The following is a 14176-nucleotide window of genomic DNA, read 5'->3' on the forward strand; positions in this document are numbered from 1 at the left end:
TCACGGAACGCCAGGCCTCCCTGTCCATCATCAACTCCTGGAGTTTACCCAAACTCATGTCCACTGAGTCAGTGATGCCATCCAGCCATCTCATCCTCTGTCGTCCCCTCCTCCTCCTGCCCCCAATCCCTCCCAGCATCAGGGTCTTTTCCAATGAGTCAACTCTTCACATGAGGTGGCCAAAGTATTGGAGTTTCAGCTTTAGCATCAGTCCTTCGAATGAACACCCCGGACTGATCTCCTTTAGGATGGACTGGTTGGATCTCCTTGCAGTCCAAGGACTCTCAAGAGTCTTCTCCAAGACTACAGTTCAAAAGTATCAATTCTTCGGTGCTCAGCTTTCTTCACAGGCCAACTCTCACATCCATACATGACCACTGGAAAAACCATGGCCTTAACTAGATGGACCTTTGTTGGCAAAGTAATATCTCTGCTTTTGAACATGCTATCCAGGTTGGTCATAACTTTCCTTCCAAGGAGTAAGCATCTTTTAATTTCACGGCTGCAATCACCATCTGCAGTGATTTTGGAGCCCAAAAAAATAAAGTCTTCACTGTTTCCACTGTTTCCCCATCTATTTCCCATGAAGTGATGGGACTAGATCCCATGATCTTAGTTTTCTGAATGTTGAGCTTTAAGCCAACTTTTTCACTCTTCTCTTTCACTTTCATCAAGAGGCTTTTTAGTTCTTCTTCACTTTCTGCCATAAGGGTGGTGTCATCTGCATATCTGAGGTGATTGATATTTCTCCCAGCAATCTTGATTCCAGCTTGTGCTTCTTCCAGCCCAGTGTTTCTCATGATGTACTCTGCATCTTTCCACAAATTTCTGTCCTTTGTAAGCTATCGCTTGTCCTCCCCCAACCCTCCAAAAGGTGGTTGTCATAGATATACACAACCTTTGAGGGCACAATTTGGAGAGGCACAGGACATTTGTAAAAGTGGGACAGTGTCTCACCATAGCCCACAAGGAAGTAGAAGTTGTGTGGCAGGGACCAGGGCACAGATCTCCACCTGATTTTGTTGTTGCTGTTCAGTGGCTAGGTCGTTGTTTGACTCTTTGCCACCCCGTGGACTGCAGCACAGCCAGGTTCCTCTGTCGTCCACTATCTCCCAGAGTTGAGCAAACCTGATTAGCCCTGAGCTTCAGAATAAGACGATTGGCCAGGCAGGCTGGGATGTCCATCAGAAATTGGCAAAGGAAAACATCTTCCACCGTTCGCTCTGCAGTATGGTCCTCCCCATCCAAGTTACCTATGTGCAGGCATGGCCAGTTTTTGGGGTGGGTGATGTAGCGAGGTGCGTGCCTTGCAGGTCACTGGCTTGTCCTTCTCACCTGCTAGAACTCACCATCTCGCGGTTCTTGGCGCCGGCCATGCAGGTGTGCAGGGCAGGCCAGAGACACCACAGGTTCCACTTCCGGGACACACATGGGCACTGCCATCTTGGTCCTTAAAGTTACTGATTTTATTTACATTTGTATTTTCATTGGTTTCAGTTCAGTTCAGTTCAGTTGCTCAGTTGTGTCTGACTCTTTGCAACCCCATGAATCACAGTACGCCAGGCCTCCCTGTCCATCACCAACTCCCGGAGTTCACTCAAACTCATGTCCATCGAGTCGGTGATGCCATCCAGCCATCTCATCCTCTGTCATCCCCATTCTCCTCCTGCCTCCAATCCCTCCCAGCATCAGGGTCTTTTCAAATGAGTCAACTCTTCACATGAGATGGCCAAAGTTTTGGAGTTTCAGCTTTAGCATCAGTCCTTCCAATGAACACCCAGGACTGATCTCCTTTAGGATGGACTGGTTGGATCTCCTTGCAGTCCAAGACACTCTCAAGAGTCTTCTCCAACACCACAGTTCAAAAGCATCAACTCTTTGGTGCTCAGCTTTCTTCACAGTCCAACTCTCACATCCATACATGACCACTGGAAAAACCATAGCCTTGACTAGATGGACCTTTGTTGGCAAAGTAATGTCTCTGCTTTTCAATATGCTATCTAGATTGGTCATAACTTTCCTTTCAAGGAATAAGCGTCTTTTAATTTCATGGCTGCAATCACCATCTGCAGTGATTTTGGAGCCCAAAATAATAAAGTCTGACACTATTTTCACTGTTTCCCCATCTATTTCCCATGAAGTGATGGGACCGGTTACCATGATCTTCATTTTCTGAATGATGAGCTTTAAGCCAACTTTTTCACTCTCTACTTTCACTTTCATCAAGAGGCTTTTTACATGCCCTTATTTTCTCTGCCCTCCCAGCCTGCCACTCTCCCCTCCTCCTAGTGTGTCATTTTCTGTCAACTTCCCTCCTGGCCCCCCAGAAGTACCATCTGAAAAGCAAAGTGAACCAAAGCATCACTGACTTTAAATATCAGGGCTTTATTTCCTCATTTAGCTGTTGAATCAGAAATATACTTTATGCAGACGAGATTCAGTTTAGGGAAGTATTTTACACCAGAACAGGGCATATTTCTCACTAGTATTGAAGATTAATTGCTTTTCTTCTTTTGAATCTCACACAGATATTGATTCATAGCTACCAAGAAGCTTAGTTGTGAATACAAGTATGGTGGGGATTGATTTGTGAGGGGTTATTAGATGTTTCAATCAAGTGGATCTTCCTTTATTGCATCAGCTCGGTTTGTTCACCATGCTCACCCACGTACTTCCAAAGATTGCTAAAAGCAGCACTAACACCCAGTGAAGTCAGTGCTAAATGAAGTATCAAAGATGCAATGTTCTTTTTTTTCTCCTAAACCCCAGAAGAGACACCTATGACACAATGAAAAGTTAAGATGATATGGAATCAACATTTCAATAAAATCATTAGTGCCCCTTGACAAACTGAGGACCTTTAGAGAAAAGACAATTTTACAAATGAGAGCACTTATATCCCCCATCCCCCCTCATATAACCCTTGCAACACTTGTTCAGAATGCATTTATTTGGAAAGGTAGAATTAAACTCAGTCTTTTTTTTCCTTTTTCCAGAAATAACCACTGATCTTAATATAGCATCCCAAGGGAGAAAGAAGGTTATTTAAATGGAGATCAATTTCTTTGGAAGATACAGAATCCTTGTCACAGAAGGTTTACAAAAAGTTACTCCAGAGTAAGGGTAGAACTTATGAAAATGATGTCTTAACATTCCTACAGATAGTAAAATTCTGCCATCCTTTGTAGCTTATTATATTGGTATAGTAGGAAGACCAACTAAAACATTTAGAATAGAAAGTGTATTTTATTTAAAATTAGAAGAATTCAGTTTTACTTATAATCTATATATTTCAGGTCATCTGGCCTGAATTTAATCATACTAAAAATAAATCTCATTTTCTTTGTGTAATCTACCATAGAGATACCACCAGTATTTTCTTCCTTACAGACAAAAATGTGTCCATATGATTCCATTTGTGTAAAATTCTACAGTACAAAAACCTAATCTATACTGTCAGAAAGTGGTTTTCTGGGGCCAATATTGGGAGAATTTACTGAAAAGGAGAACAAGAAACTTTTTAGAGTTATGGACATATCTATCCCTTACATCATTTCCAAAAACTCATCACACTGTGCACTTAAAACGTATTCATGTTATTCCTTTTAAATTCTACTTCAATAAAGATTTTTTAAAACTATATTAAGATACCATTTTTTTTTAACCTATCACATTAGCAAAAATTTCAAAAGCTAGACAGCACACTTTTTTGATGAGGCTGGGTTTAATGAATACTCATATTGCTTAGGGAGGAAAAAATCTTTCAAGCCCTAAGGAGAGGAATCATATGCCTCTTTATATAATATTCTAAGAATGTATAGCATTCCGGCCAAAAAATGCATTAACAGAATCTAATCAGGTGAGGCTATCAGACAAGCCCAAACTCAGAGACTTTCTGATGACTCTGAACTCCTAAAATCTTTCAATGTTAAAGACAGAGAACTAGTTCCAAATTGAAGGAAACTAAAAAGATATGACAACTAAATGCAATATGTGATCCTAGAATGGATCTTGGAACAGGAAAAAGAAAACTAATTTTAAAGACCGTAAACGGGACAATTGATAAAATATGAATAAAAATACTTATATGATACTATTACATCAATATTAAGTTTCTGAAATTATCTTTATACTGTGGTTATGTAGGAAAATGTCCTTGTTGTTAGGAGATATATGCTGAAAAATTAAAGGGTTAAAAGATTATGGTGTCTAGAATTTACTCTGAGATGTTTCATCAATAATAACAGTAGCAAAGATTAGAGAGATAGATAAATATGGGCAAAACATTAATGATTGTTGCCTCTGAGTAAAGGTTATAAGAGAGCAGGATTTTCAGAACATTTTAAATCTGATGGTTTTTTTAAATTTGGGTTTTTAAATAAATAATTTAAATGAATCTTTAGTTTCTCAATGAAGAAGGAAAGCCAAAATAAGAAAACAGAGATTTTTTTTTTGCCCTGGGCCCATAGAATTGAGTAGACCTCTTGAATTCTCAGGAAAGATTTCAAAATGTCCCAAAGATTATAGCTTTGGGAGGTCTAAGAGCTCAGAAAGTAAGGCCAGAGTATAGCTGGGGTAGGAAGTGGGCAAAAATGTGTATGCATGATGATAATGGAAAGAGGTCAATATTTCTTCAGCTCTATTTCTGCTCCTGCTCTGACAATTTGCTTCTTTAATTCAGAGAGAGTTGAATATTTCATTGCAGTTTTGGCAAGATTGGAAAATGCATACACAGTAATACTAATAACAGGTGTTGATGGCCGTAATTTCTTGGGGAGATAAATGTTGTAGAATTTACCCTGGAACTGGAGTGGACAACTTAGTATTATTAATCAGAGGTGTTGATGGCCACAGTCTCTTCCTGGGGAAAAAATATGCTCCAGAAATTACCTTGGAACTGGGGTAGACAAATTCTTAGGTCCACAATGTGGCCCTTAAGATTAAGACTGCATATTACAGTCACTGTTGGGCCACTGTGGTTTGGAATAAATACTCCAAGAAAGAAGACACAGATAGAAGGGAAGTCTGTGAAGGGAAGAGAAAAAGGGAGAGAAAGACAAGAAGAAGCACATGTTGCCACCACTACCTCAGCTGTCCCTTGAAGGCACTAGCAAGAAGTGGCTGATTCTTGCTCAAACCCCAGTGAGAAGAATCATTTGAAATACAGGGGCTGGCCACTGCACTATGGAAATACCACTTCTTTTTTTTCCCAAGTCAGTGAAACTTAAACTGGGCAAGCGTTCACTACTTCTTTGAATTTTTAGAATTCTTTGTTTTTGAATTCTTTGCCAACATTTGTCTCATGGCTTCATTTATTCTAATTTTTATACATGTTTTATCTCCTTTCAGTTCAGTTCAGTTCAGTACAGTTGCTCAGTCCTGTCCGATCTTTGTGACCCCATGAATCGCAGCACGCCAGGCCTCCCTGTCCATCACCAACTCCCGGAGTTCACCCAGACTCACGTCCATCGAGTCAGTGATGCCATCCAGCCATCTCATACTCTGTCGTCCCCTTCTCCTCCTGCCCCCAATCCCTCCCAGCATCAGAGTCTTTTCCAATGAGTCAACTCTTCGCATAAGGTGGCCAAAGTACTGGAGTTTCAGCTTTAGCATCATTCCTTCCAAAGAAATCCCAGGGCTGATCTCCTTCAGAATGGACTGGTTGGATCTCCTTGCAGTCCAAGGGACTCTCAAGAGTCTTCTCCAACACCACAGTTCAAAAGCATCAATTCTTCGGCGCTCAGCTTTCTTCACAGTCCAACTCTCACATCCATACATGACCACAGGAAAAACCATAGCCTTGACTAGATGGACCTTTGTTGGCAAAGTAATGTCTCTGCTTTTCAATATGCTATCTAGGTTGGTCATAACTTTCCTTCCAAGGAGTAAGCGTCTTTTAATTTCATGACTGCAGTCACCATCTGCAGTGATTTTGGAGCCCAGAACAATAAAGTCGGACACTGTTTCCACTGTTTCCCTGTCTATTTCCCATGAAGTGATGGGACCGGATACCATGATCTTTGTTTTCTGAATGATGAGTTTTAAGCCAACATTTTTCACTCTCCACTTTCACTTTCATCAAGAGGCTTTTTAGTTCCTCTTCACTTTCTGCCATAAGGGTGGTGTTATCTGCATATCTGAGGTGACTGATATTTCTCCCAGCAATCTTGATTCCAGCTTGTGCTTCTTCCAGCCCAGTGTTTCCCATGATGTACTCTGCATATAAGTTAAATAAGCAGGGTGACAATATACAGCCTTGACATACTCCCTTTTCCTATTTGGAACCAGTCTGTTGTTCCATGTCCAGTTCTAACTGTTGCTTCCTGGCCTGCATACAAATTTCTCAAGAGACAGGTCAGGTGGTCTGGAATTCCCACCTCTTTCAGAATTTTCCACAGTTTATTGTGATCCACACAGTCAAAGGCTTTGGCATAGTTAATAAAGAGAATAAAGAGAAAACTCTACACATGGACATCACCAGATGGTCAACACCAAAATCAGACTGATTATATTCTTTGCAGCCAAAGATGGAGAAGCTCTATACAGTCAACAAAAACAAGACCAGGAGCTGACTGTGGCTCAGATCATGAACTCCTTATTACCAAATTCAGACTTAAAGAAAGTAAGGAAAACCACTAGACCATTCAGGAATGACCTAAATCAAATCCCTTATGATTATACAGTGGAAGTGAGAAATAGATTTAAGGGACTAGATCTGATAGATAGAGTGCCTGATGAACTATGGACGGAGGTTCGTGACATTGTACAGGAGACAGGGATCAGGACCATCCCCATGGTAAAGAAATGCAAAAAAGCAAAATGGCTGTCTGGGGAGGCCTTACAAACAGCTGGGAAAAGAAGAAAAGTGAAAAGCAAAGGAGAAAAGGAAAGATATAAGCATCTGAATGCAGAGGTCCAAAGAATAGCAAGGAGAGATAAGAAAGCCTTCTTCAGCGATCAATGAAAGAAATAGAGGAAAACAACAGAATGGGAAAGACTAGAGATCTCTTCAAGAAAATTAGAGATACCAAGGGAACATTTCATGCAAAGATGGGCTCAATAAAGGACAGAAATGGTATGGACCTAATAGAAGCAGAAGATATTAAGAAGAGGTGGTAAGAATACACAGAAGAACTGTACAAAAAAGATCTTTACGACCCAGATAATCACGATGGTGTGATCACTGACCTAGAGCCAGACATCCTGGAATGTGAAGTCAAGTGGGCCTTAGGAAGCATCACTACGAACAAAGCTAGTGGAGGTGATGGAATTCCAGTTGAGCTATTCCAAATCCTGAAAGATGATGCTGTGCAAGTGCTGCACTCAATATGCCAGCAAATTTGGAAAACTCAGCAGTGGCCACAGGACTGGAAAAGATCAGTTTTCATTCCAATCCCAAAGAAAGGCAATGCCAAAGAAAGCTCAAAGTACTGCACAGTTGCATTCATCTCACATGCTAGTAAAGTAATGCTCAAAATTCTCCAAGCCAGGTTTCAGCAATAAGTGAACTGTAAACTTCCAGATGTTCAAGCTGATTTTAGAAAAGGTAGAGGAACCAGAGATCAAATTGCCAACATCTGCTGGATCATGGAAAAAGCAAGAGAGTTCCAGAAAAACATCTATTTCTGTTTTATCTCCCTTACCAAATTGTAAATTTCCTACAGACTGGGTATAGAACATAGTAATTTTTATATTCCTCAAAAAGATCAGTGTAGTGCTAATAACTGATTCTCAATAAATATTTCTTGAGTTAACATGACATAAAAACTAAATGACTAAGCTATCAATATTTTCATTTGACATGTCATTGTGTGTGAGAGCCACCTAGTGTGCAAAAAGAGCTTTGTGAAGGAGCCCAGGTCAATGGCAGTTTGAGTGCATTTTCAAGAGAACCATCTCAGACTCACTCCTTTGATTCAAGATCCTTTTTAAAATTTCTCTTATCTCTCTGATTTATTCTTCTGAGACAGAAAGATGGGTTTTAGAATATTAGAACTCATTAATTCTCCTTGACAGCAGCACTGACTGCTTCAGTCTCTTTCACAAATGCCTTTTCATTCATCCCATTAACGGAAAATAAAACATGTTATTGATTCTAACATACACCTTTTCACATTTCTGAAGTCAAGCAGCATCTTAAAATATATGCCTTTCACGATCACTCTTTGCTGAGCAGTATTCCTAACATAGTTGCCATTGTCTACACGTGGGCACACTTGGTTTTGGCACATCTCACATCAGTTGAGTTATGAGCACTGTTTATATCGTTTGTTAAATTTATCTGTCATTTGAATATCTTTTGAAAGATATATATTAAGACACACTTAACAATTGCACATCCATATTTATACAGACACATATACATATACATAGAGAGATAGAGCCACACTTGTCTTTAAAACATAAAGCTAGTGCATATGCAAAAACCACAGGAAAATTACGCTAAAATCAATTAGTGTAAGCTGATTTTTTTTTTTTTTAAAGAATTATGATTGTGTTGCACAACAACAACAGCAAAGTTTCCTACAAGGCCTAAGGGGGGAAGAGACCAGAATCAATGGAGCTGTGTTGCATTCTATTACTGAGATACATGCAAAAAGATTGCTTAGTATGTGCTGAGCAATGCAACTGGAGGCAGGAAATTTGGCAACTCTCCCTCTGAATAGATAAGAGAAACTTCAGAGTAACAAGTGACGATGTGATCTATTTGTACTTTGTGTAGGGCTATCAATAAGATGTTAATTTGTCATCACATTCCTGATTTTTTGGAACAGAAAGAGTTTGCTTGTAAAGATATATGATTCATTTGAAGTAAAAATGGAAACAGTAATAATGGTACATTGAACATCCTGATGAATCTCTAAGGTAGAAACATTTCTCAAAATCATATGATGATGATAAAAGCATTAACAAGATCAAGATAATGAGCACAAGTAATAAATCAGCATAACTGCAGCCACTATAGAAAACAGTGTGGAGGATCCTCGAAGAATTAAAACTAGAACTACCATATTATCTAACCAGTACGCTTCTGGGAATATATCCAGAGGTAAAAAAAAAGCACTAACTTGAAAAGACATCTGTATTCCCATGTTCATTGCAGCTTTATTTACAATAGCCAAGACACAGAAACAACCTAGTGTCCTTCAGTGGATGAACGGATAAAGAAGTTGTGCCATATATGTACGTATTTTACAAATTACTTTGTAAAAGACCTGTGAATTTTTGTAGTATTTGTCATGGGCTTACATTTTATTACTTTCTTGCTATGAAAGAGAACAACTATTTTTTCAAATTGAATTTTCTAGCTGTTAGAAAATACTAGTGATAAAAAATGAAACTGATTTTCATATGTTGATGATATATCTGGTTCAGTTCAGTTCAGTTGCTCAGTCGTGTCCAACTCTTTGTGACCTCATGAACCGCAGCACACCAGGCCTCCCTGTACATCACCAACTCCCAGAGATTACCCAAACTCATGTCCATTGAGTCCGGTAATGCCATCCAACCATCTCATCCTCTGTTGTCCCTTTCTCTTCTTGCCCTCAATCTTTCCCAGCACCAGTGTCTTTTCGAATGAGTCAGCTCTTCACATCAGGTGGCCAAAGTATTGGAGTTTCAGTTTCAACATCAGTCCTTCCAGTGAACACCAGGGCTGATCTCCTTTAGGATGCACTGGTTGGATCTCCTTACAGTCCAAGGGAATTCTTCTTCTCCAATACCACAGTTCAAAAGCATCAATTCTTCGGTGCTCAGCCTTCTTCATAGTCCAACTCTCACATCCATACATGACCACTGTAAAAACCATATCCTTGACTAAACAGACCTTTGTTGGCAAAGTACTATCTCTGCTTTATAATATGCTGTCTAGGTTGGTCATAACTTTCCTTCTAAGGAGTAAGTGTCTTTTAAGTTCATGGCTGCAGTCACCATGTGCAGTGATTTTGGAGCCCCCCCAAAAAAGTCAACCACTGTTTCTACATCTATTTGCCATGAAGTGATAGGACTGGATGCCATGAACTTTGTTTTCTGAATGTTGAGCTTTAAGCCAACTTTTCACTCTCCTCTTTCACTTTCATCAAGAGGCTCTTTAGTTCTTCTTTGCTTTCTTCCATAAGGGTGGTGTCATCTGCATATCTGAGGTTATTCATATTTCTCCCGGCAATCTTGATTCCAGCTTGTGCTTCACTCAGCCCAGTGTTTCTCATGATATACTCTGCATATAAGTTAAATAAGCAGGGTGACAATATACAGCCTTGCTGCTGCTGCTAAGTCGCTTCAGTCGTGTCCAACTCTGTGCGACCCCACAGACGGCAGCCCACCAGGCTCCCCCGTCCCTGGGATTCTCCAGGCAAGAACACTGGAGTGGGTTGCCATTTCCTTCTCCAATGCATGAAAGTGAAAAGTGAAAGTGAAGTCACTCAGTCGTGTCTCTTTTTGACCCCATGGACTGCAGCCCACAAAGCTCCTCCATCCATGGGATTTTCCAGGCAAGAGTACTGGAGTGGGGTGCCATCACCTTCTCCTATACAGCCTTGAGGTACTCCTTTTCATATTTGGAACCAGTCTGTTGTTCCATGTCCAGTTCTAACTGTTGCTTTCTGACCTGCACAAAGATTTCTCAAAAGGCAGGTCAGGTGGTCTGGTATTCCCATCTCTTTTTGGCATAGGCAATAAGCAGAAACAGATGTTTTTTGGAACTCTCTTACTTTCTCGATATCTAGCGGATGTTGGCAATTTGATCTCTGGTTCCTTTACCTTTTCTAAAACCAGCTTGAACATCTGGAAGTTCATGGCTCACATATTGTTGAAACCTGGCTTGGAGAATTTTGAGCATTACTTTACTAGCGTGTGAGATGAGTGCAATTGTGAGGTAGTTTGAGCATTCTTTGGCATTGCCTTTCTTTGGGATTGGAATGAAAACTGACCTTTTCCAGTCCTGTGGCCACTGCTGAGTTTTCCAAATTTGCTGGCATATTGAGTGCAGCACTTGCACAGCATCATCTTTCAGGATTTGAAATAGCTCAACTGGAATTCCATCAACTCCACTAGCTTTGTTCATAGTGATGCTTCCTAAGGCCCACTTGACTTCACATTCCAGGATGTCTGGCTCTAGGTGATCACAGCATCATGATTATCTGAGTCATGAAGATCTTTTTTGTACAGTTCTTCTGTGTATTCTTACCATCTCTTCTTAATATAGTCTGCTTCTGTTACATCCATACCATTTCTGTCCTTTATTGAGCCCATCTTTGCATGAAATGTTCCCTTGGTATCTCTAATTTTCTTGAAGAGGTCTCTAGTCTTTTCCGTTCTATTGTTTTCCTCTATTTATTTGCACTGATCACTGAGGAAGGCTTTCTTATCTCTCCTTGCTCTTATTTGGAACTCTGCACTCAAATGGGTATATCTTTCCTTTTCTCCTTTGCTTTTGGCTTCTCTTCTTTTCACAGCTATTTGTAAGGCCTCCTCAGGCAGCCATTTTGCTTTTTTGCATTTCTTTTTCTTGCAGATGGTCTTGTTTCCTGACTCCTGTACAATGTCACGAACCTCTGTCCATGGTTTATCAGGCACTCTGTCTATCAGACCTAGTCCCTTAAATCTATTTCTCACTTCCATCGTATAATAATAAGGGATTTGATTTAGGTCATAGCTGAATAGCCTAGTGGTTTTCCCTACTTTCTTCAATTTAAGTCTGAATCTGGCAATAAGGAGTTCATGATCTGAGCCACAGTCAGGTCCCGGTCTTGTTTTTGCTGACTGTATAGAGCATTCTCCATCTTTGGCTGCAAAGAATATAATCAATCTGATTTCTGTGTTGACCATCTGGTTATGTCTATGTGTAAAGTCTTCTCTTGTGTTGTTGGAAGAAGGTGTTTGCTATGATCAGTGCATTCTCTTGGCAAAACTCTATTAGCCTTTGCTCTACTTCATTCTGTACTCCAAAGCCAAATTTGCCTGTTACTTCAAGTGTTTATTGACTTCCTACTTTTGCATTCCAGTCCCTTATAATGAAAAGGACATCTTTGGGGGATGTTAGTTCTAGAAGGTCTTGTAGGTCTTCATAGAACCATTCAACTTCAGCTTCTTTAGCATTATTGGTCAGGGCATAGACTTGGATTACCATGATATTGAATAGTTTGCCTTGGAAATGAACAGAGATCATTCAGTCTTTTTTTTTTTTTAAATATAAATTTATTTATTTTACCTGGAGGCTAATTACTTTACAATATTGTATTGGTTTTGCCATATATTGACATGAATCTGCCACAGGTGTACATGTGTTCCCCATCCTGAACCCCCCTCCCACTTCCCTCCCCATACCATCCCTCTGGGTAATATCAGTGCACCAGCCCCAAGCATTCTGTATCATGCTTCAAACCTGGACTGGTGATTCATTTCACATATGATAATATACATGTTTCAATGCCATTCTCACAAATCATCCCACCCTCGCCCTCTCCCACAGAGTCCAAAAGACTGTTCTATACATCTCTCTCTTATGCTGTCTGTCTTGCATACAGGGTTATTGTTACAATCTTTCTAAATTCCATATATATGCATTATTATACTGTATTGGTGTTTTACTTTCTGGCTTACTTCACTCTGTATAATAGGCTCCAGTTTCATCCACCTCATTAGAACTGATTCAAATGTATTCTTTTTAATGCTGAGTAATACTCCCTTGTGTATATGTACCACAGCTTTTTTATCCATTCGTCTGCTGATGGACATCTAGGTTGCTTCCATGTCCTGGCTATTATAAACAGTGCTGCGATGAACATTGGGATACACGTGTTTCTTTCAATTCTGGTTTCCTTGGTGTGTATGCCCAGAAGTGGGATTTCTATTCAACACTATTCTTGTAGTTGAAGCCAACTCAGTAAGGCAAGAATAAAATTAAAGGCATTCTTTTAATTTAATTCTTTAAAATTAAAAACATATTGAAAAAAATAAATACATGTGTCTTTATTTTCAGATGACACTAAAGTGTTATCTTTATGGAAAAACAAAATGAACTTTATAAAAGTTAAAATTCTTTTATTTCCAATAGATATCATTAATAAAATGAAAAAAAATTCAGACAAGTAAAAATATTTGCAAATCTGAGAAGGATATGCATAAAAAATAATTTTTTTAAATCTAAGAACTCAGTAATAAGAGGAAACACTCCTCACTCCAAATGTACAATGCAAAGGATTTTTTAAAATTTAATTTTATTTTTAAACTTTACATAATTGTATTAGTTTTGCCAAATATCAAAATGAATCCACCACAGGTATACATGTGTTCCCCATCCTGAACCCTCCTCCTTCCTCCCTCCCCATACCATCCCTCTGGGTCGTCCCAGTGCACTAGCCCCAAGCATCCAGTATCGTGCATCGAACCTGGACTGGCAACTCGTTTCATACATGATATTTTACAAGTTTCAATGCCATTCTCCCAAATCTTCCCACCCTCCCCCTCTCCCACAGAGTCCATAAGACTGTTCTATACATCAGTGTCTCTTTTGCTGTCTCATACACAGGGTTATTGTTACCATCTTTCTAAATTCCATATATATGCATTAGTATACTGCATTGGTGTTTTTCTTTCTGGCTTACTTCACTCTGTAGAATAGGCTCCAGTTTCATCCACCTCATTAGAACTGATTCAAATGTATTCTTTTTAATGGCTGAGTAATACTCCATTGTGTATATGTACCACTGCTTTCTTATCCATTCATCTGCTGATGGACATCTAGGTTGCTTCCATGTCCTGGCTATTATAAACAGTGCTGCGATGAACATTGGGGTACACGTGTCTCTTTCCCTTCTGGTTTCCTCAGTGTGTATGCCCAGCAGTGGGATTGCTGGATCATAAGGCAGGTCTATTTCCAGTTTTTTAAGGAATCTCCACACTGTTCTCCATAGTGGCTGTACTAGTTTGCATTCCCACCAACAGTGTAAGACGGTTCCCTTTTCTCCACACCCTCTCCAGCATTTATTACTTGTAGACTTTTGGATCACAGCCATTCTGACTGGTGTGAAATGGTACCTCACAGTGGTTTTGATTTGCATTTCTCTGATAATGAGTGATGTTGAGCATCTTTTCATGTGTTTGTTAGCCATCTGTATGTCTTCTTTGGAGAAATGTCTATTTAGTTCTTTGGCCCATTTTTTGATTGGGTCATTTA

At 39.7% G+C, this 14176-nt stretch overlaps 1 protein-coding gene across 1 annotated transcript in view; it reads right to left on the reverse strand.

Moving 5' to 3' along the window:
* LOC129641318 (sulfotransferase 6B1-like) overlaps positions 1-1443 on the reverse strand; it is a 44534-nt gene extending 43091 nt beyond the window's left edge. The window contains exons 1-2 of the mRNA XM_055566078.1: positions 1350-1443; positions 1129-1253 (exon numbers count right to left, since the gene is read on the reverse strand). Of these exons, the coding sequence (XP_055422053.1) occupies positions 1129-1253; positions 1350-1443 (219 nt within the window). The remainder of the gene's footprint in view (positions 1-1128; positions 1254-1349) is intronic.
* Between the last annotated feature and the right edge of the window lie 12733 nt (positions 1444-14176).

This window comes from Bubalus kerabau, chromosome 1 (assembly GCF_029407905.1).
Source record: "Bubalus kerabau isolate K-KA32 ecotype Philippines breed swamp buffalo chromosome 1, PCC_UOA_SB_1v2, whole genome shotgun sequence".
NCBI classification, from domain to species: Eukaryota; Metazoa; Chordata; class Mammalia; order Artiodactyla; family Bovidae; genus Bubalus; species Bubalus kerabau.